Here is a 14,663-nt window from a genome sequence, read left to right on the forward strand (position 1 = left end):
TTTATTGTTTTTATTGTACTATTTTTATTTTCATAAAAAATAGGCTAATAACGAAAAGAAAAAAAAATAGTTTGAAGGTAATTTATAGAGGAAATTATGAGTATTTCCAGAGTAGCCTATATCAGCAGGATTGTAAAATGCAATATTAATTTTATACAACAGTTTAATAAACAACAACTTGTCATTTTTTACAGTTTTGCTCTATTTTTCCAACAAAAATAGATTCAAACAAAGTATAGGTTTCGTTCTCGAATAATTTTTTGAACAATCGGTTAGAACAAATTAGTTGAATGATTCTAGAATCCACTCACGCCGCCAACTATACTGGCAGTTTTATAGTTTCATAGGCCTGGAATAATAAAAATGTCCTTTAACATTTCATATTTCTATAATTAAAATATTATATTTAGAACATAAATCTAAAAATCTCATTACATTATTCGGGCAATTGTAATTACAGCGTAAGTGGATTTTGATAAAGGGTAAGATGGATTTTGTTGATATTGATTTCATTTAATTCTTATAACAGCCCGTGGTAAATAGTGTAATTACTTAAAAAGTTGGTCAACAATATTACAAAAGTAACGTTACTTTATAAGAGGTGTGCCCTAAAAAGTGAGCATGCAATTTTGAGAACACCAAGGAAAGAGCACGTTCTTTCGTCTGTTTGGATACTTCAAACACAAGTTTGCACTGACTGTTTGGTGTACCTGTTTAGCCTACACGTTAGTAACATGCGTTTTGTCCGACTATAGCGTGCGTCCTCGCTTTACCATATAAGCGCGCGTTCTTGACGTGAAAAGATTTAGAAACGCACAACAGCAGCTACATATAGAAAATACCAAAATATACAGTATATATTTTTTTTTATACCATCACTTTGGCGCCCCCAAGGTGCCGCATATAGCACATACCCATAGTGTGGTGCAGTGGAGACGTGATTCAGGGCATATTTAAAAACAGAATAGATTGACACCAAAGAACCAGAGGTGGGAATAATGGGAGTGCGTCTGTGACACTCTGAATAAAGTGCAATCCATGCTGGAAGCATTGAGCGTCAGAAAGGGGTCTTCGGAGGTTCTGTTGTGATAGCAATAATGTTCTAACCATAAAAAGTGAACCTACTGAACTGAGTGTTTGGATGAGTTTCTAAATGTCACTGGCTCTGGGCGGACAATAAATTTGCAGCTTTCTTCCAAACTGTGCAAGAACATATGCTGCCATGGTGAAGAATCTATTTTAAAATCCCCAGATATTTAGAACGGACGACATGCACCATGATGACAAAGAATAATGAGAAAACCACAGGTACGTTTAATATGAATGCTGAATAGATAAAGCAACAGGAGTTAATGCATATGCTCATGTAGGCGATGTACTCTTTACTGCATATGTCTAAGAAAGCAAATATCCCAAAGTAAACAAAAAGAAAACAACACTTTCCAAATGTTGCACAAGTCCAGTGAAACTACACAGCCCTTGCGGGAGGGTTCAACGCCACTGACTCTAATGTGAAATTTTGAAGGCCCTCAGGTAGTATAATTCATCAAAATGTTCGGAGAGGCATAGGGAGACCTTTAGAGAGAACACATTACCTGTGGCGTTCTCCACAGCGCTGGCACTGATGCTATACTTCTTACAGAACTCAGATTCTTCCTCATCACGAATTGTTGTCGCCCCTGACTGTATGCCCGAGTCGGAGGTGTAAAACGTCTGCTGCCACTCTTCCACTTTCACAGCCCCCTCTGCCTCACTCACTGCGGAAGATGAGCACCAAAATGAGTAATATTTTTTTATTTTTTTTATTTGATCGAATAATATGTATACTGTATATATATATAAAAACCTGATAATTTGTCGTTTTCGTTTAATATCGTCATATATATATATATATATAGTGAGGAAAATAAGTATTTGAACACCCTGCTATTTTGCAAGTTCTCCCACTTAGAAATCATGGAGGGGTCTGAAATTGTCATTGTAGGTGCATGTCCACTGTGAGAGACATAATCTAAAAAAAAAATCCAGAAATCACAATGTATGATTTTTTAACTATTTATTTGTATGATACAGCTGCAAATAAGTATTTGAACACCTGAGAAAATCAATGTTAATATTTGGTACAGTAGCCTTTGTTTGCAATTACAGAGGTCAAACGTTTCCTGTAGTTTTTCACCAGGTTTGCACACACTGCAGGAAAGATTTTGGCCCACTCCTCCACACAGATCTTCTCTAGATCAGTCAGGTTTCTGGCCTGTCGCTGAGAAACACGGAGTTTGAGCTCCCTCCAAAGATTCTCTATTGGGTTTAGGTCTGGAGACTGGCTAGGCCACGCCAGAACCTTGATATGCTTCTTACAGAGCCACTCCTTAGTTATCCTGGCTGTGTGCTTCGGGTCATTGTCATGTTGGAAGACCCAGCCTCGACCCATCTTCAATGCTCTAACTGAGGGAAGGAGGTTGTTCCTCAAAATCTCACAATACATGGCCCCGGTCATCCTCTCCTTAATACAGTGCAGTCCCCCTGTCCCATGTGCAGAAAAACACCCCCAAAGCATGATGCTACCACCCCCATGCTTCACAGTAGGGATGGTGTTCTTGGGATGGTACTCATCATTCTTCTTCCTCCAAACACGTTTAGTGGAATTATGACCGAAAAGTTCTATTTTGGTCTCATCTGACCACATGACTTTCTCCCATGACTCCTCTGGATCATCCAAATGGTCATTGGCAAACTTAAGAAGGGCCTGGACACGTGCTGGTTTAAGCAGGGGAACCTTCCGTGCCATGCATGATTTCAAACCATGACGTCTTAATGTATTACCAACAGTAACCTTGGAAACGGTGGTCCCAGCTCTTTTCAGGTCATTGACCAGCTCCTCCCGTGTAGTTCTGGGCTGATTTCTCACCTTTCTTAGGATCATTGAGACCCCACGAGATGAGATCTTGCATGGAGCCCCAGTCCGAGGGAGATTGACAGTCATGTTTAGCTTCTTCCATTTTCTAATGATTGTTCCAACAGTGGACCTTTTTTCACCAAGCTGCTTGGCAATTTCCCCGTAGCCCTTTCCAGCCTTGTGGAGGTGTACAATTTTGTCTCTAGTGTCTTTGGGCAGCTCTTTGGTCTTGGCCATGTTAGTAGTTGGATTCTTACTGATTGTATGGGGTGGACACGTGTCTTTATGCAGCTAACGACCTCAAACAGGTGCATCTAATTTAGGATAATAAATGGAGTGGAGGTGGACATTTTAAAGGCAGACTAACAGGGTCAGAATTCTAGCTGATAGACAGGTGTTCAAATACTTATTTGCAGCTGTATCATACAAATAAATAGTTAAAAAATCATACATTGTGATTTCAGGATTTTTTTTTTAGATTATGTCTCTCACAGTGGACATGCACCTACAATGACAATTTCAGACCCCTTCATGATTTCCTAGTGGGAGAACTTGCAAAATAGCAGGGTGTTCAAATACTTATTTTCCTCACTGTATATAAACATGAAACGAAAAAGACAAATGATCAGACTTTTTCATGCAGCTCAAATGTTGCTGTCAATAAAGAATCAAATGATATGACCGAGATTTATGTAAAATTTTCAAATGAAATTTTTATACTGATGATATACTTTATTAATTTGTATTTCAGAACCATTTTAACAGGTGGTCTCAGACTTTTGGACCCAATTGTATCTACATGGCACTTTAACTCTACATGTTCATCAAGGACAGTCTTAGAAAACATTAAAATAAATCAAATAAAATAAAAATAAAAATAAAATGACTTAAAAATTATTAAACTTACTTTGCAGTGACATCACCACTGTCCAGCCTTAATTCAACCTGTGATAAACACATAAAGGAAAGTCTTAGACTGCATAGAGAACAAGAGGGATGCAGTATGAATGCAGTGATCTGCAATGTGAAGTGACAGCATGCACCAGTTTAGAGGGAAAAGCACCACTGGGACTTAAAAATAGTGAGCAGGCAATGCTATTTATAAAACTACTGCATAGAACGATCGCACAAATCATAGTAGCTTCCCCAAAGTGGAATTTCAATGCTTCATTTGTAGTTCATAGTCACAGCAGAGCAGGTCGATGGGAGAAGACCAAAAAAATTTAAAGTTCATATTCTCAAGGACTGAAGAGTCTCAAGAGTCTCTTTCAATGCAGGTAGTCGTCTTTATTGCCTGGATGGTGCTTCATTCATGACCATAAATAACCCGGACTACAGGTGGGGATGTGGCTGGAGGTGAGGGCCAATCAAGAGGAATGATGGATAAAGACGACACCTTCATCTGAACCTACGTCGGTAGCAAAAACACCCATGAACTTTTCACTTAATGTTTCATTAAAAAAATGAACGATGCATATGCATGCACAGCCTTACAAACAAATAGTGAGAAAAGTTCTATATTTATGGATTTAAAAAAAATATTTCTCAACAAATCTGAACCTCAACTATTAAAACTAGGGTGTGAAATGCAGGAGTCCCTCCCAAAAATATTTGGACCTTGAATGTGCTGCAAAATTATTTATTTATTAAAAAAAAAACAATAAAATATTACAATAAAATGTATTATATTAAAACAAAATATTTATTATTGTAATGTCTACTGTTTTGGTTTTGTTTCATCTTCATGTTTCATGTTCTTATTTTGTCATGGTCACTGGCATGTTTCCTGGTTTTGTCATGTGTTCCTGTTTGTCATGTGATCCTGCCATGTGCTCCATTGTCATGTGATTCTCTAGTCTCGTGTTATGTTCTCATTTGGTTGTTTTAGTCATGTGTTCTTAGTTCAGTTCTGTCATTGGTTCATTGCCTTGATTGTTCACAGGTGTTTCTTGTTTAGTCATTAGTCTTTGTGTATTTAAGCCCTCATGTTTGCCTTGTTCCCTTGTCGAGTATTGTTTCCTGTAAACCACCGTTGTCAAGTCCGTTGTCAAGTCCGTTGTCAAGTCCGTTGTCAAGTCCGTTGTCAAGTCCGTTGTCAAGTCCGTTGTCAAGTCCGTTGTCAAGTCCGTTGTCAAGTCCGTTGTCAAGTCCGTTGTCAAGTCCGTTGTCAAGTCCGTTGTCAAGTCCGTTGTGTATCTGTTCATGGTTTGCATTTTCGATTTATAATAAAACTGCACTTGGGTTCTCACTTCACTTTTCGTTACAAATTATATTCATTATTAAAGTGTATCATTTTTTCATTAATAACACTGAAAATACCTAGTGATTAAAAATATATAACAATTATTAAATGTATTAATGTATTTTATTTATTAAAATAAAAATATTTAATTTATTTACATTAAAATTAAAAATTTATTTATAATTAAAGCGTATCATTTGACATTAATAACACTGAAAATAATTGTGATAATGGGATTAAAATGTATAACAATTATTAATAATGTATTTTATTTATTAAAATATTTTTTACATTCAAAATAAAATATTTTATTTATAATAAAGCATATAGTCTAAATTACTGTGATAAGTGATCAAAAGTTGAAGAATAAATCATTTTTTATTTATTAAAATAAAAATATTCAAATTTCTTAATTTAAATGAAATATTGTATCTGTTTATTATTTATAACATGATTAAAATGGATAGTTTTAACATTAATAGCACTAAAAGAAAACGTACATATCTGATTGTCAATATCTCCACATGCATACAAATAACTAAAAACAGACGCTCACTCGTGTTAGTGACGGAGAAACAAGTGCTGAATTTAAATTTAAGAATATGAAAATGCTTGCAAGAGCATTTCATCAAAAGTGGAACAAGAAAAGACAAAATTTCTTTTATAAAGCAGTGACTAATCCGTTCTATCTCTTTGAATTACTTCCTTATGGTACCACATCTTACAAGATCTTTTTCTTTGGTTCCTTCTATTTCAATTTAAATGTAATCCAGCTTAAAAACGAGTCTCTGTTTAGTATTCTCTGCTATATCATTCTTGCCCTTTTCTTGTCTTCAGCTTCTCTTTATAAAACATTGAAGTACGAGTACTGTTTGCCGCTGTCCCTCAGTTCCATAAGGCATATGGCGATTTGCTAACTGTTGTTATGACACCACATGCCCTGCATTTTCCACACTCATTAATCACATCAACATCAAGCTAGACATTTAAACACAAAACACACACACAACACTCCATCAGTCAGAAAACCACCAAAGAGGAAGATGTTCTAAAAAATGAGCAGCCATGACACTGGAAAAAAAAACATTTACCCTAGTACGCATTAAAGACCCATTAATTATGCAAGCACTGATTAATTAAAAAACATTTCTGGGTTAAACAAGGTTTAAGAGGAAGTGTGCATTGTATCTCCCTTACTCCACTGCGTTCTATATCTAATTACTATGTTTAACAGATAGATAACCCAAAAATCAAAAGGTTAATATGAAAGTTGGACATCACTGGCGCCGAATTAGACATGAGCGCTACAATGACTCAGGGTGTGTTCACAATTGCCAGGTTTGGTGCGATTTCTCTATTAGTGCGGTTCATTTGAAAAAGAACGCTGTCGTCCGAACCTTGGTGAGCACCAAACAAGTGTACCGGGACCCCTAAAAAGGTGGGTCTCGACCTGCTTCCAAATGAACTCTTGTGCGGTTCGACTGAAATATGCAACAGAGACTAGAGACATCCAAACGGACTTGATGTCACAAGATGCTTCCCTAAAATGGACAAAATACTCAAGTATAACTTTTTGACACATTTTATAAGCTCTTTGTGAGTTCTCAGCTAGTACAAATATATGTACGCAGATTAGTGATGAGTCAATCATTTTGAACAAATCTTTAATATGACTCGGTAACTAGGAGTTGTCTCAAAGAGTGATTCGTTCATTTTGTGTTGACCGTGCATCCGCAATGATTAGTTCACCTCCCTAGTCTTCAGGTCTGAGTCGTTCGTTCTTTTGTCACGTGACGTGTCAGCCATATTGAATACAGAAATGAGTTAGATGGTTCACCCAAAAATGAAAATGTTGTAATTTATTACTCACCCTCATGTCGTTCCAAATCCCTAAGACTTTCATTTATCTTCGGAATATAAATTAAGATCATTTTACAGAAATCTGAGACTTTTCTGTCCCTCCATTGACAACTACGCACCTGACAATTTGGCGCTTCCAAAAGTTCATAAAGAGAACAAAACTAATCCATATTAATTGAGCGGTTTGGTGCAAAAATTTAAGCTGTTATTCACATATAAACATTCTTCAACACACATCAATTGTGGTTCGCTTGATGTGCGAGAACCAATGAGGTTCATTCTCGTGTTACGCAGCACGTTTGAGCTTCAGCAAGAACCAATGAGGATCATTCTCGTGTTACGCAGCACGTTTGAGCTTCAGCAAGAACCAATGAGGATCATTCTCGTGTTACGCAGCACGCTTGAGCTTCAGCAAGAACCAATGAGGATCATTCTCGTGTTACGCAGCACATTTAAGCTTCCGCAAGAACCAATGAGGTTCATTCTCGTGTTATGCAGCACGTTTGAGCTTCAGCAAGAACCAATGAGCTTCATTCTTGTGTTACGCAGCACGTTTGAGCTTCAGCAAGAACCAATGAGGTTCATTCTCGTTTTACGCAGCACGTTTGAGCTTCAGCAAGAACCAATGAGGTTCATTCTTGTTACGCAGCACGTTTGAGCTTCCGCAAGAACCAATGAGGATCATTCTCGTGTTACGCAGCACGTTTGAGCTTCAGCAAGAACCAATGAGGTTCATTCTCGTGTTACGCAGCACGTTTGAGCTTCAGCAAGAACCAATGAGGTTCATTCTTGTTACGCAGCACGTTTGAGCTTCTGCATGAAACAATGAGGTTTTTTTTTTATTAACAAATTTTAAAATTTCGCATTTTATAATTTCAAAAAATAATTTACTCCCTCTAAATTATATGTAAGTGTGAACTCGTGAAACGCATCACGTTTGAGCATCAACAAGAACCAATGAGATTTGTTCACACGCGTCAAGCAGATTCGGTTGAGCTTCTGTTTGTCCACTGATCATTTGGGAATTTGGCTATTAACATGTAACATTTCATTCCTATTCTGCTGAAATTAAAGAAATGACTTGGAAAAAAGATTACTTCATTATGCTGAACGAGATTTAAAGATCTGAGTCATCACTAGCGCAGATACAATGAGCGCATTTAGCACACAGCATTGTTTTGGATGTTCTGTAAGTTCCCTTGCAAAATATGTCATAAAATCTTGTTTTTTTGTTTTGTTTGTTTGAGCTGTTTTAACTGAAAGCAACTTGCACTAACATACCTTAAAATATGTAAGTGACATTGTTTTGTCTCAAGATGCACAGCAGTAATGTTTTTATAAACAGGCATGTTTATAAAAGATGCTTAAATGCCCTAAATGAACAAAGGCCTAGTCCTGGCTTAATCTGAGCATTTGGCTTCAGAAGAATTTAAAATAAGTTTTTTTTTTGGGTGATTTTTATAACTTGACAGCTATCAAGTCATATGCTTTTTGAAAGAAAAAGAAAGAAAGAAAGTCATTTATGTTTTTTGAACGACATGAGGGTGAGTAAATGATGACAGAATTGACAGAAAGCACACCTATAAAATTCTGTTGATGAATGCAGACACAGAATATTGTGAGTTTGAGTATTTATAGCTTCTAGCGCATGTGATCAGGATAGCAGTGCAGAAGAGGAAAATTATACCTGAGTGCTTTCATCTCAAATTAGATGTTGCATAAGGTCCTAACTATGGTTTGAAATTCAGGGATATGAGCAAAAATATTCTCCCACTCACACAAGATACCATACTAATCAGAACATAGTGACATTCCATTTCTTACGGCTTCCGGCCAGGCCAAACTTTTAATTTAGAATCGAATGATGCATATTTTGTGAATATGCATATAGAGTGACTTTATAGGCATGTCTTTGTTGAGAGTAAATTTGTAGCATATCTAATGAAAATCATCCAGAAATGCTGCTGTACAGTAATCTATTAGTGACAGCAGAGTAATTTCAGAATAATTTGCATGAGCGCTGATTTCATTAAAAATGATGTCGACCAGACACATTCCTGACATCAAATCTCGAAGAAGACTAACCAATTAAAAGGTGAAGTGTGTAATCTCTCTGCCACTAGCATCACCAAACAAATTTTAAATTATATTAAAATGATTTCAAACAGGTTTCTCAAACACGCCTGCCATTGGTTGAACAAACAGATAATCCCGCACTAAACTCACGCCATTGGTTGAGTTATTGTTGCTGTGATGGGCTGGTCGGAATGCGCAAATCAAACAAAGCATTAAAAAAATATGAATTACACATTACATTACATGTTTGCATTACATATGTTTACATACTTATACAGATTTCTGCATTCTCCAACATGAGAAGTGTGGGAAAAAATGCTATGCTTTAAAGAAATTATCCCAGAATTTACTCACTTTCTAGCCATCCTAGGTGTATATGACTTTCTTATTTCAGCCGAACACAATCTGAGTTCTATTAAATAATATCCTGGCTCTTCCCAGCTTTATAATGGAAGTGAATGGTACCCTAGATTTTGAAGCCCAAAAAAGCGCATACATCCATTATAAAAGTATACATACGACTCCAGGGTCTTTTTTGTAAGAAAAATATCATAATTATATCTCTATAATCTATAATCTGGCTTCCGGCAACGGCCGTACGCGCGTTTACGAGAGAGTCGAGTTCCGGGTGACCTCTGACCCGGCGTGACGTACCCTTCGCTTCACTTCAGAAGTATTGATTACTTTTATGGATTACTTTTTAAAAACTTGTACCCTATTCAATGCCAGTACAAAGCTGGGAAGCCAATTGTACTCGGCTGAAAGAAGAAAGTCATATACATACGCTGCGTAAATTATTTGTATTAATTATTATAATAATCATGAATAATTAGTAGTAATATAGTATAATGCAATAGTAATACATTTCTTAACTGATTTGTTTAATATTTATAGTTAAATAATAGTTTTAATAATAATAATCATCATTAGATACATAGTAGTATAATGATGATGATGATGATTGTTGTATTGTCATTTTAAACTTTTTTCCTAAATACTAAATATGAATGGATTTTATTTGCATATTTAATATTTTAACGAAAAAAAATTAGGATGTAGGCTTGCTCAATTTAAAGAGAACGTGAAGGGAAAGTTTTCTCAAGATGTGAAGCACACATTGGAGCGGAAAGGTCTACAACAAAGAGCTTTAAGGGAAAGAGCATTAAAAAAGACAGGAAGTCTCTATTCTTTGCCCATTGTCCTCAAAAACAGTAAGGCCTGTCCGATTCGATGTATCTCTTTCTCCCCAACTTGTCCTCTCACTTCCTGCAAAGGACAACATCTCTGATGATGATTAATGGTTTGAGAAGATCTCAGTCTGTTTTGTTCATCAGACACTGCCTGTTTACATCGTCTCCATTGTTCTGGTGTTACAATAGCTACCTGTGATCCTAGCACAAACACAACTACACACACTCTTGAAATATGTGGTTTACGGGGACTCTCCATCCATAGGCGTAATTGTTTTTATACTGTACAAACTGTATATTCTATTCCCCTACACTAACCCTACCCCTAAACCTACCCATCAAACAAAACTGAAAAAAGCACTGTTTAGTATGTTTTTTAAGCCATTTGGTGTCCTCATAAACCATAGCTACGTTGTAATACCCATGTCATTATACACATTTGTGTCCTCATGAACCACATTTACCTGTACACACGCACAACAGATGAACCTTAGGGTCTCTGCTGTATCTAGGACACTTGACACTGAACAATGAAGCACCAGCAGACCTGTCAGCTGTTGTTTGGCTTCCGGCGACATGCTGCCGTACTTTGTGTTTACTATGCGAGTGTCAAGGCGGATTTATTTTCGGAAGTTCCACCAGCGATAGTACGTCATGCGTCTGTGGATTTAAGCATAAGATGAAGTATTTTTGGCATAAAATTCATTACATATGTATGACTAACCATTTTCTTATGACTATTGTACCACTACTTACATAGGAAAAATACTAGATAAATATATAAATTAGAAAGATATAGATATAGAGCTACTGGCTTGTTGCTGGATGACTAGTGCTGCCTTCACATGCTATTGGAAATGTCCTCCTTCACACTTCAGAAGTCGTGATTACAAGCTCGTTGCATTCCATTGCTTTGTTGTCGGAAAGAATAGGAATCATTGAGGACAGGTTTATTCTTGCCAATTTCTTGAGGTAATCTTATTAAAGCCAACATGTACTGAAGATAATTAACTTTGAATAAAATGTAGCATCATTTTCATTGACAACTATAAACATTCACCACATCTAGATAGTCAGCTTGCTGACAATTCTGGAATTTCTGTCAAATACATGATATTTTCACCGTGTATAAAACATACAATATGCTTCAAATGGTTATTCATATGTAAATTAGGGATACACCGATATGAACGTTTTATCCAGTACTGATAATTGTTCACGATAACGATATATTGGCCGATAAATCTAAATCCAAATTTTTCAATAATTTTTGAGAGCCTGATTACAAAAACAAAAGTCTCACCATTAAAAGCAATGTCCCACGCACACTATTGTAATGTTCTCATTATAATTTTATGTAGACTATATGACAGACTTGTGCTGCACATGTTGCACTTAACTGTATTTTCCTTTTTTTGAAGTGATTCCAATCATATTTCAAGCAATTTGAAAGCGAACAGTGCACATCTGAGGTGTCTCAGCTGAAGGAAATGATCCATTGTTTATCGGACAAATTTTCTTATCAGGCCGATGGCGATAACATTAAAAATGAACATGTATCGGCCGATAACGATATGGTGGTCGATATATTGTGCATCACTAATGTAAATGTGCACTATAATGACAAGACAAGGTGATGTAATATACAAAAAATAATTAAAAAAAAACCCAGATCACATCAGCAATCGTTTTCCACCATGTTTAAAGTTGATGGGCCGCCCCAACTCGGGAACTTGGGTATTAAAATGATCTCAAAGTTAGCATCCAAATTCTGACTAGGAAACTTGTATTTACAATGAAGGCAGCATAGTTGACCAGAAGTTTATATCTGGGACTAGTCAAACATAAACAACACTAAAAAAAATGTTATAACATCAATTTTCACTCTAAAATTGCTAGTAAATTTCACAAAGAATTACAAAGAATTGGCAGGTAGGCCCTAACGCACTGAATTATACATGACATGTTGTATTAAAGATTCAAATTTAACTTACAATTGTTTTACAAATTTAACTTACAATTTATGTTTTTACAGTGCAGATCAGTGTGGTTATTGTTAACTATTACAAATAATTTTCAGCAATTTAAATGAAGCTGAAATAAAATAAAATATAAATATTATATGAAAAACGTAAACTTAAAAACTTAAATGAAATTTAGAAATATTGCATTGGCAATTAACTGAAATAAATATGTTCAAGCTTGAGTACTAAAACTTAAATAAAAATAAATAAATATTGCAAAAAAAGTTTTTTTATAAAATTACTAAAACAAACTAACAGAAATAAAAAGGTAATTCAAAATATTGCTAAAATAACACTGAGCTGCATAGAAGTTATTTTAACCTTGTATAAATGACAAGCTTCATCATTAAAGTCAATAGAATTTGATATTTGATATAATCCGTTAGGAATGGGTTGGATTGTGAATAGAATCTCTGGAAAATAACAGGGATTCATGGTGTCATTAATGCATTTTGACAAACAATTGCAAAGACGAACATTGTTTACTTTGGAATACCATGCACCAATGAACCATTCACAATGTATTAAGAAAGCACATATGGTCCATTTTGTTTTCATGCTGACTACAAAGACCTAGGCTAAACAAACTGTCCTTTTAATTAGTGTACAGCGAGTTGCTTTAGAAGAAAAGTGTGTGCTAAATGGCAATTAAATCTAGATTTGTGTTCAAAAGCCTCTCAGTTTGACAGAGCCGTGCTGATAGAAACATCTGTACATGTTCACATATTTTCAGCTTCTCAGCAGGGCTGAGAAAATCGAATTCACGACAGGTACTTGGCAGAAGTGTCTGCAGGAGACAGCGAGGTTTTGCCAGACTCCTGGAGTGCAGCTGATGATACCGTGAGTCACCTCACGCCAGGACTCGAATTATAAAGTCACCTGCACTCTGTGCTCTAACACTCAGGCAGGAAGTCGAAAGAAACGCCAAGCACAACTGACTATTACTACAAAAGATGCAGTGACGGATATAGACTGTTACGTGTAAAATTATTCCCTGAGCTGAGTTACCTGACGGCGTAATAGAATATCAATTGGGATGAAAACGCATAAATGCAGTGTGGATTTGGTCTAATGTTACATTCGAAAACAATCTGAGAGAGTTATAAGACACCTAAGAAAATATCAACACGCTAATGCTGTTATACAAACCATTAGAACGCATTATGCAATCACGATAAAGATAATTCGCTCACACTAGCTTGTAAACCAATTTGCAGGGGACACATCACGGAAAACTCAATTTTCTTTGCTCTTTTGTAGTAAAAGAGCTCAATATGTAGGCATATTCTGATGTTCGCAGTGGAAAGCTCACACAGATCCTTTATTGAAATAAATCTGCATTAACAGGTCATTCAGGAATAGCTTACAATCCTTACTTTTGCAACCGTATCTACTATGTATGCACAGCATGAAAGCCTGGATGACTACATTTGCTAATATGTGCCGTACAAAGCACACTGTTATGTGTAGAATACTATATCCCACAATGCAATGCACTCAACCTGTTCTTTCATTTCTAGCATGGTGTATGAACAGGAAGCTAGATCAACCTTGATTCTACACTTTCTTGACTCATTATTTGATTTTGAAGAAATGTATTGGATTACTAAGAATTAAAGGGGACCTATTATGCAAAATTCACTTTTATAAGGTGTTTGTACTAGGGTGGCCACACGTCCGGATTTTGGCCGGACAGTCCGGATTTTAAGCTCCCCACTCATTTGTCCTCCTTTTCGGAGTTGCACTGAATCGGCCTATAAACCCCCCCTCTAGAATCTTTATTCGGACGCAGCAGCATAGCGTCTAATGCCGTAAGATCTCTAGTCAATGATTGGCTGAAACCGGTGTCAAATAAATATCTGATATATCGGTTAAAAGCGTAAACAAGCATCCACGATGTGCTGGCGTCTTATCATAACACTAAATAAGATGTCAGACGCTCAGAACTCATTAATCCAGAATGGACAAAAGAGCACGCTGTGAAGTGGACGTTAGTAGTCAAGGGAAAGCCGCCATTGACCGACATGCCAGCACGAAAAAACATAAAAGTAACTGACGAGCCGCAGGTAGGCTACACACTAAAAAAAAAAAGGTTCTATATGGCACCAAAAATAGTTCTTGGCTCGTAATCATAGGGGAACCTTTTTTAGTGCTATATAGCACCATTTTTGGTGCTTCAGTGGTTCTTCAGCGGTTCTTCAGAGGTTCTTCACCGGTTCTTCAGAGGTTCTTCACCGGTTCTTTGACTAAGGTGCTATATAGCACCTCTGAAGAACCACTGAAGCACCAAAATTGGTGCTATATAGCACTAAAAAAGGTTCCCTTATGATTACGAGACTTTTTTTTTAGAGTGTACGTCTTCCCTTAGGTCATTT

The 14,663-nt window shown here is 36.4% G+C and overlaps 1 protein-coding gene across 1 annotated transcript in view; it reads right to left on the reverse strand.

The window, feature by feature from the left end:
- Positions 1-14,663, reverse strand: part of jupb (junction plakoglobin b) — a 126,222-nt gene that overhangs the window by 54,122 nt on the left and 57,437 nt on the right. The window contains exons 2-3 of the mRNA XM_079828431.1: positions 3,804-3,841; positions 1,596-1,757 (exon numbers count right to left, since the gene is read on the reverse strand). Coding sequence (XP_079684557.1) covers positions 1,596-1,757; positions 3,804-3,816 — 175 coding nt within the window. The 5' untranslated portion in view covers positions 3,817-3,841. The remainder of the gene's footprint in view (positions 1-1,595; positions 1,758-3,803; positions 3,842-14,663) is intronic.

This window comes from Gobio gobio, assembly GCF_949357685.1.
Source record: "Gobio gobio genome assembly, chromosome: 11".
Taxonomy (NCBI): domain Eukaryota; kingdom Metazoa; phylum Chordata; class Actinopteri; order Cypriniformes; family Gobionidae; genus Gobio; species Gobio gobio.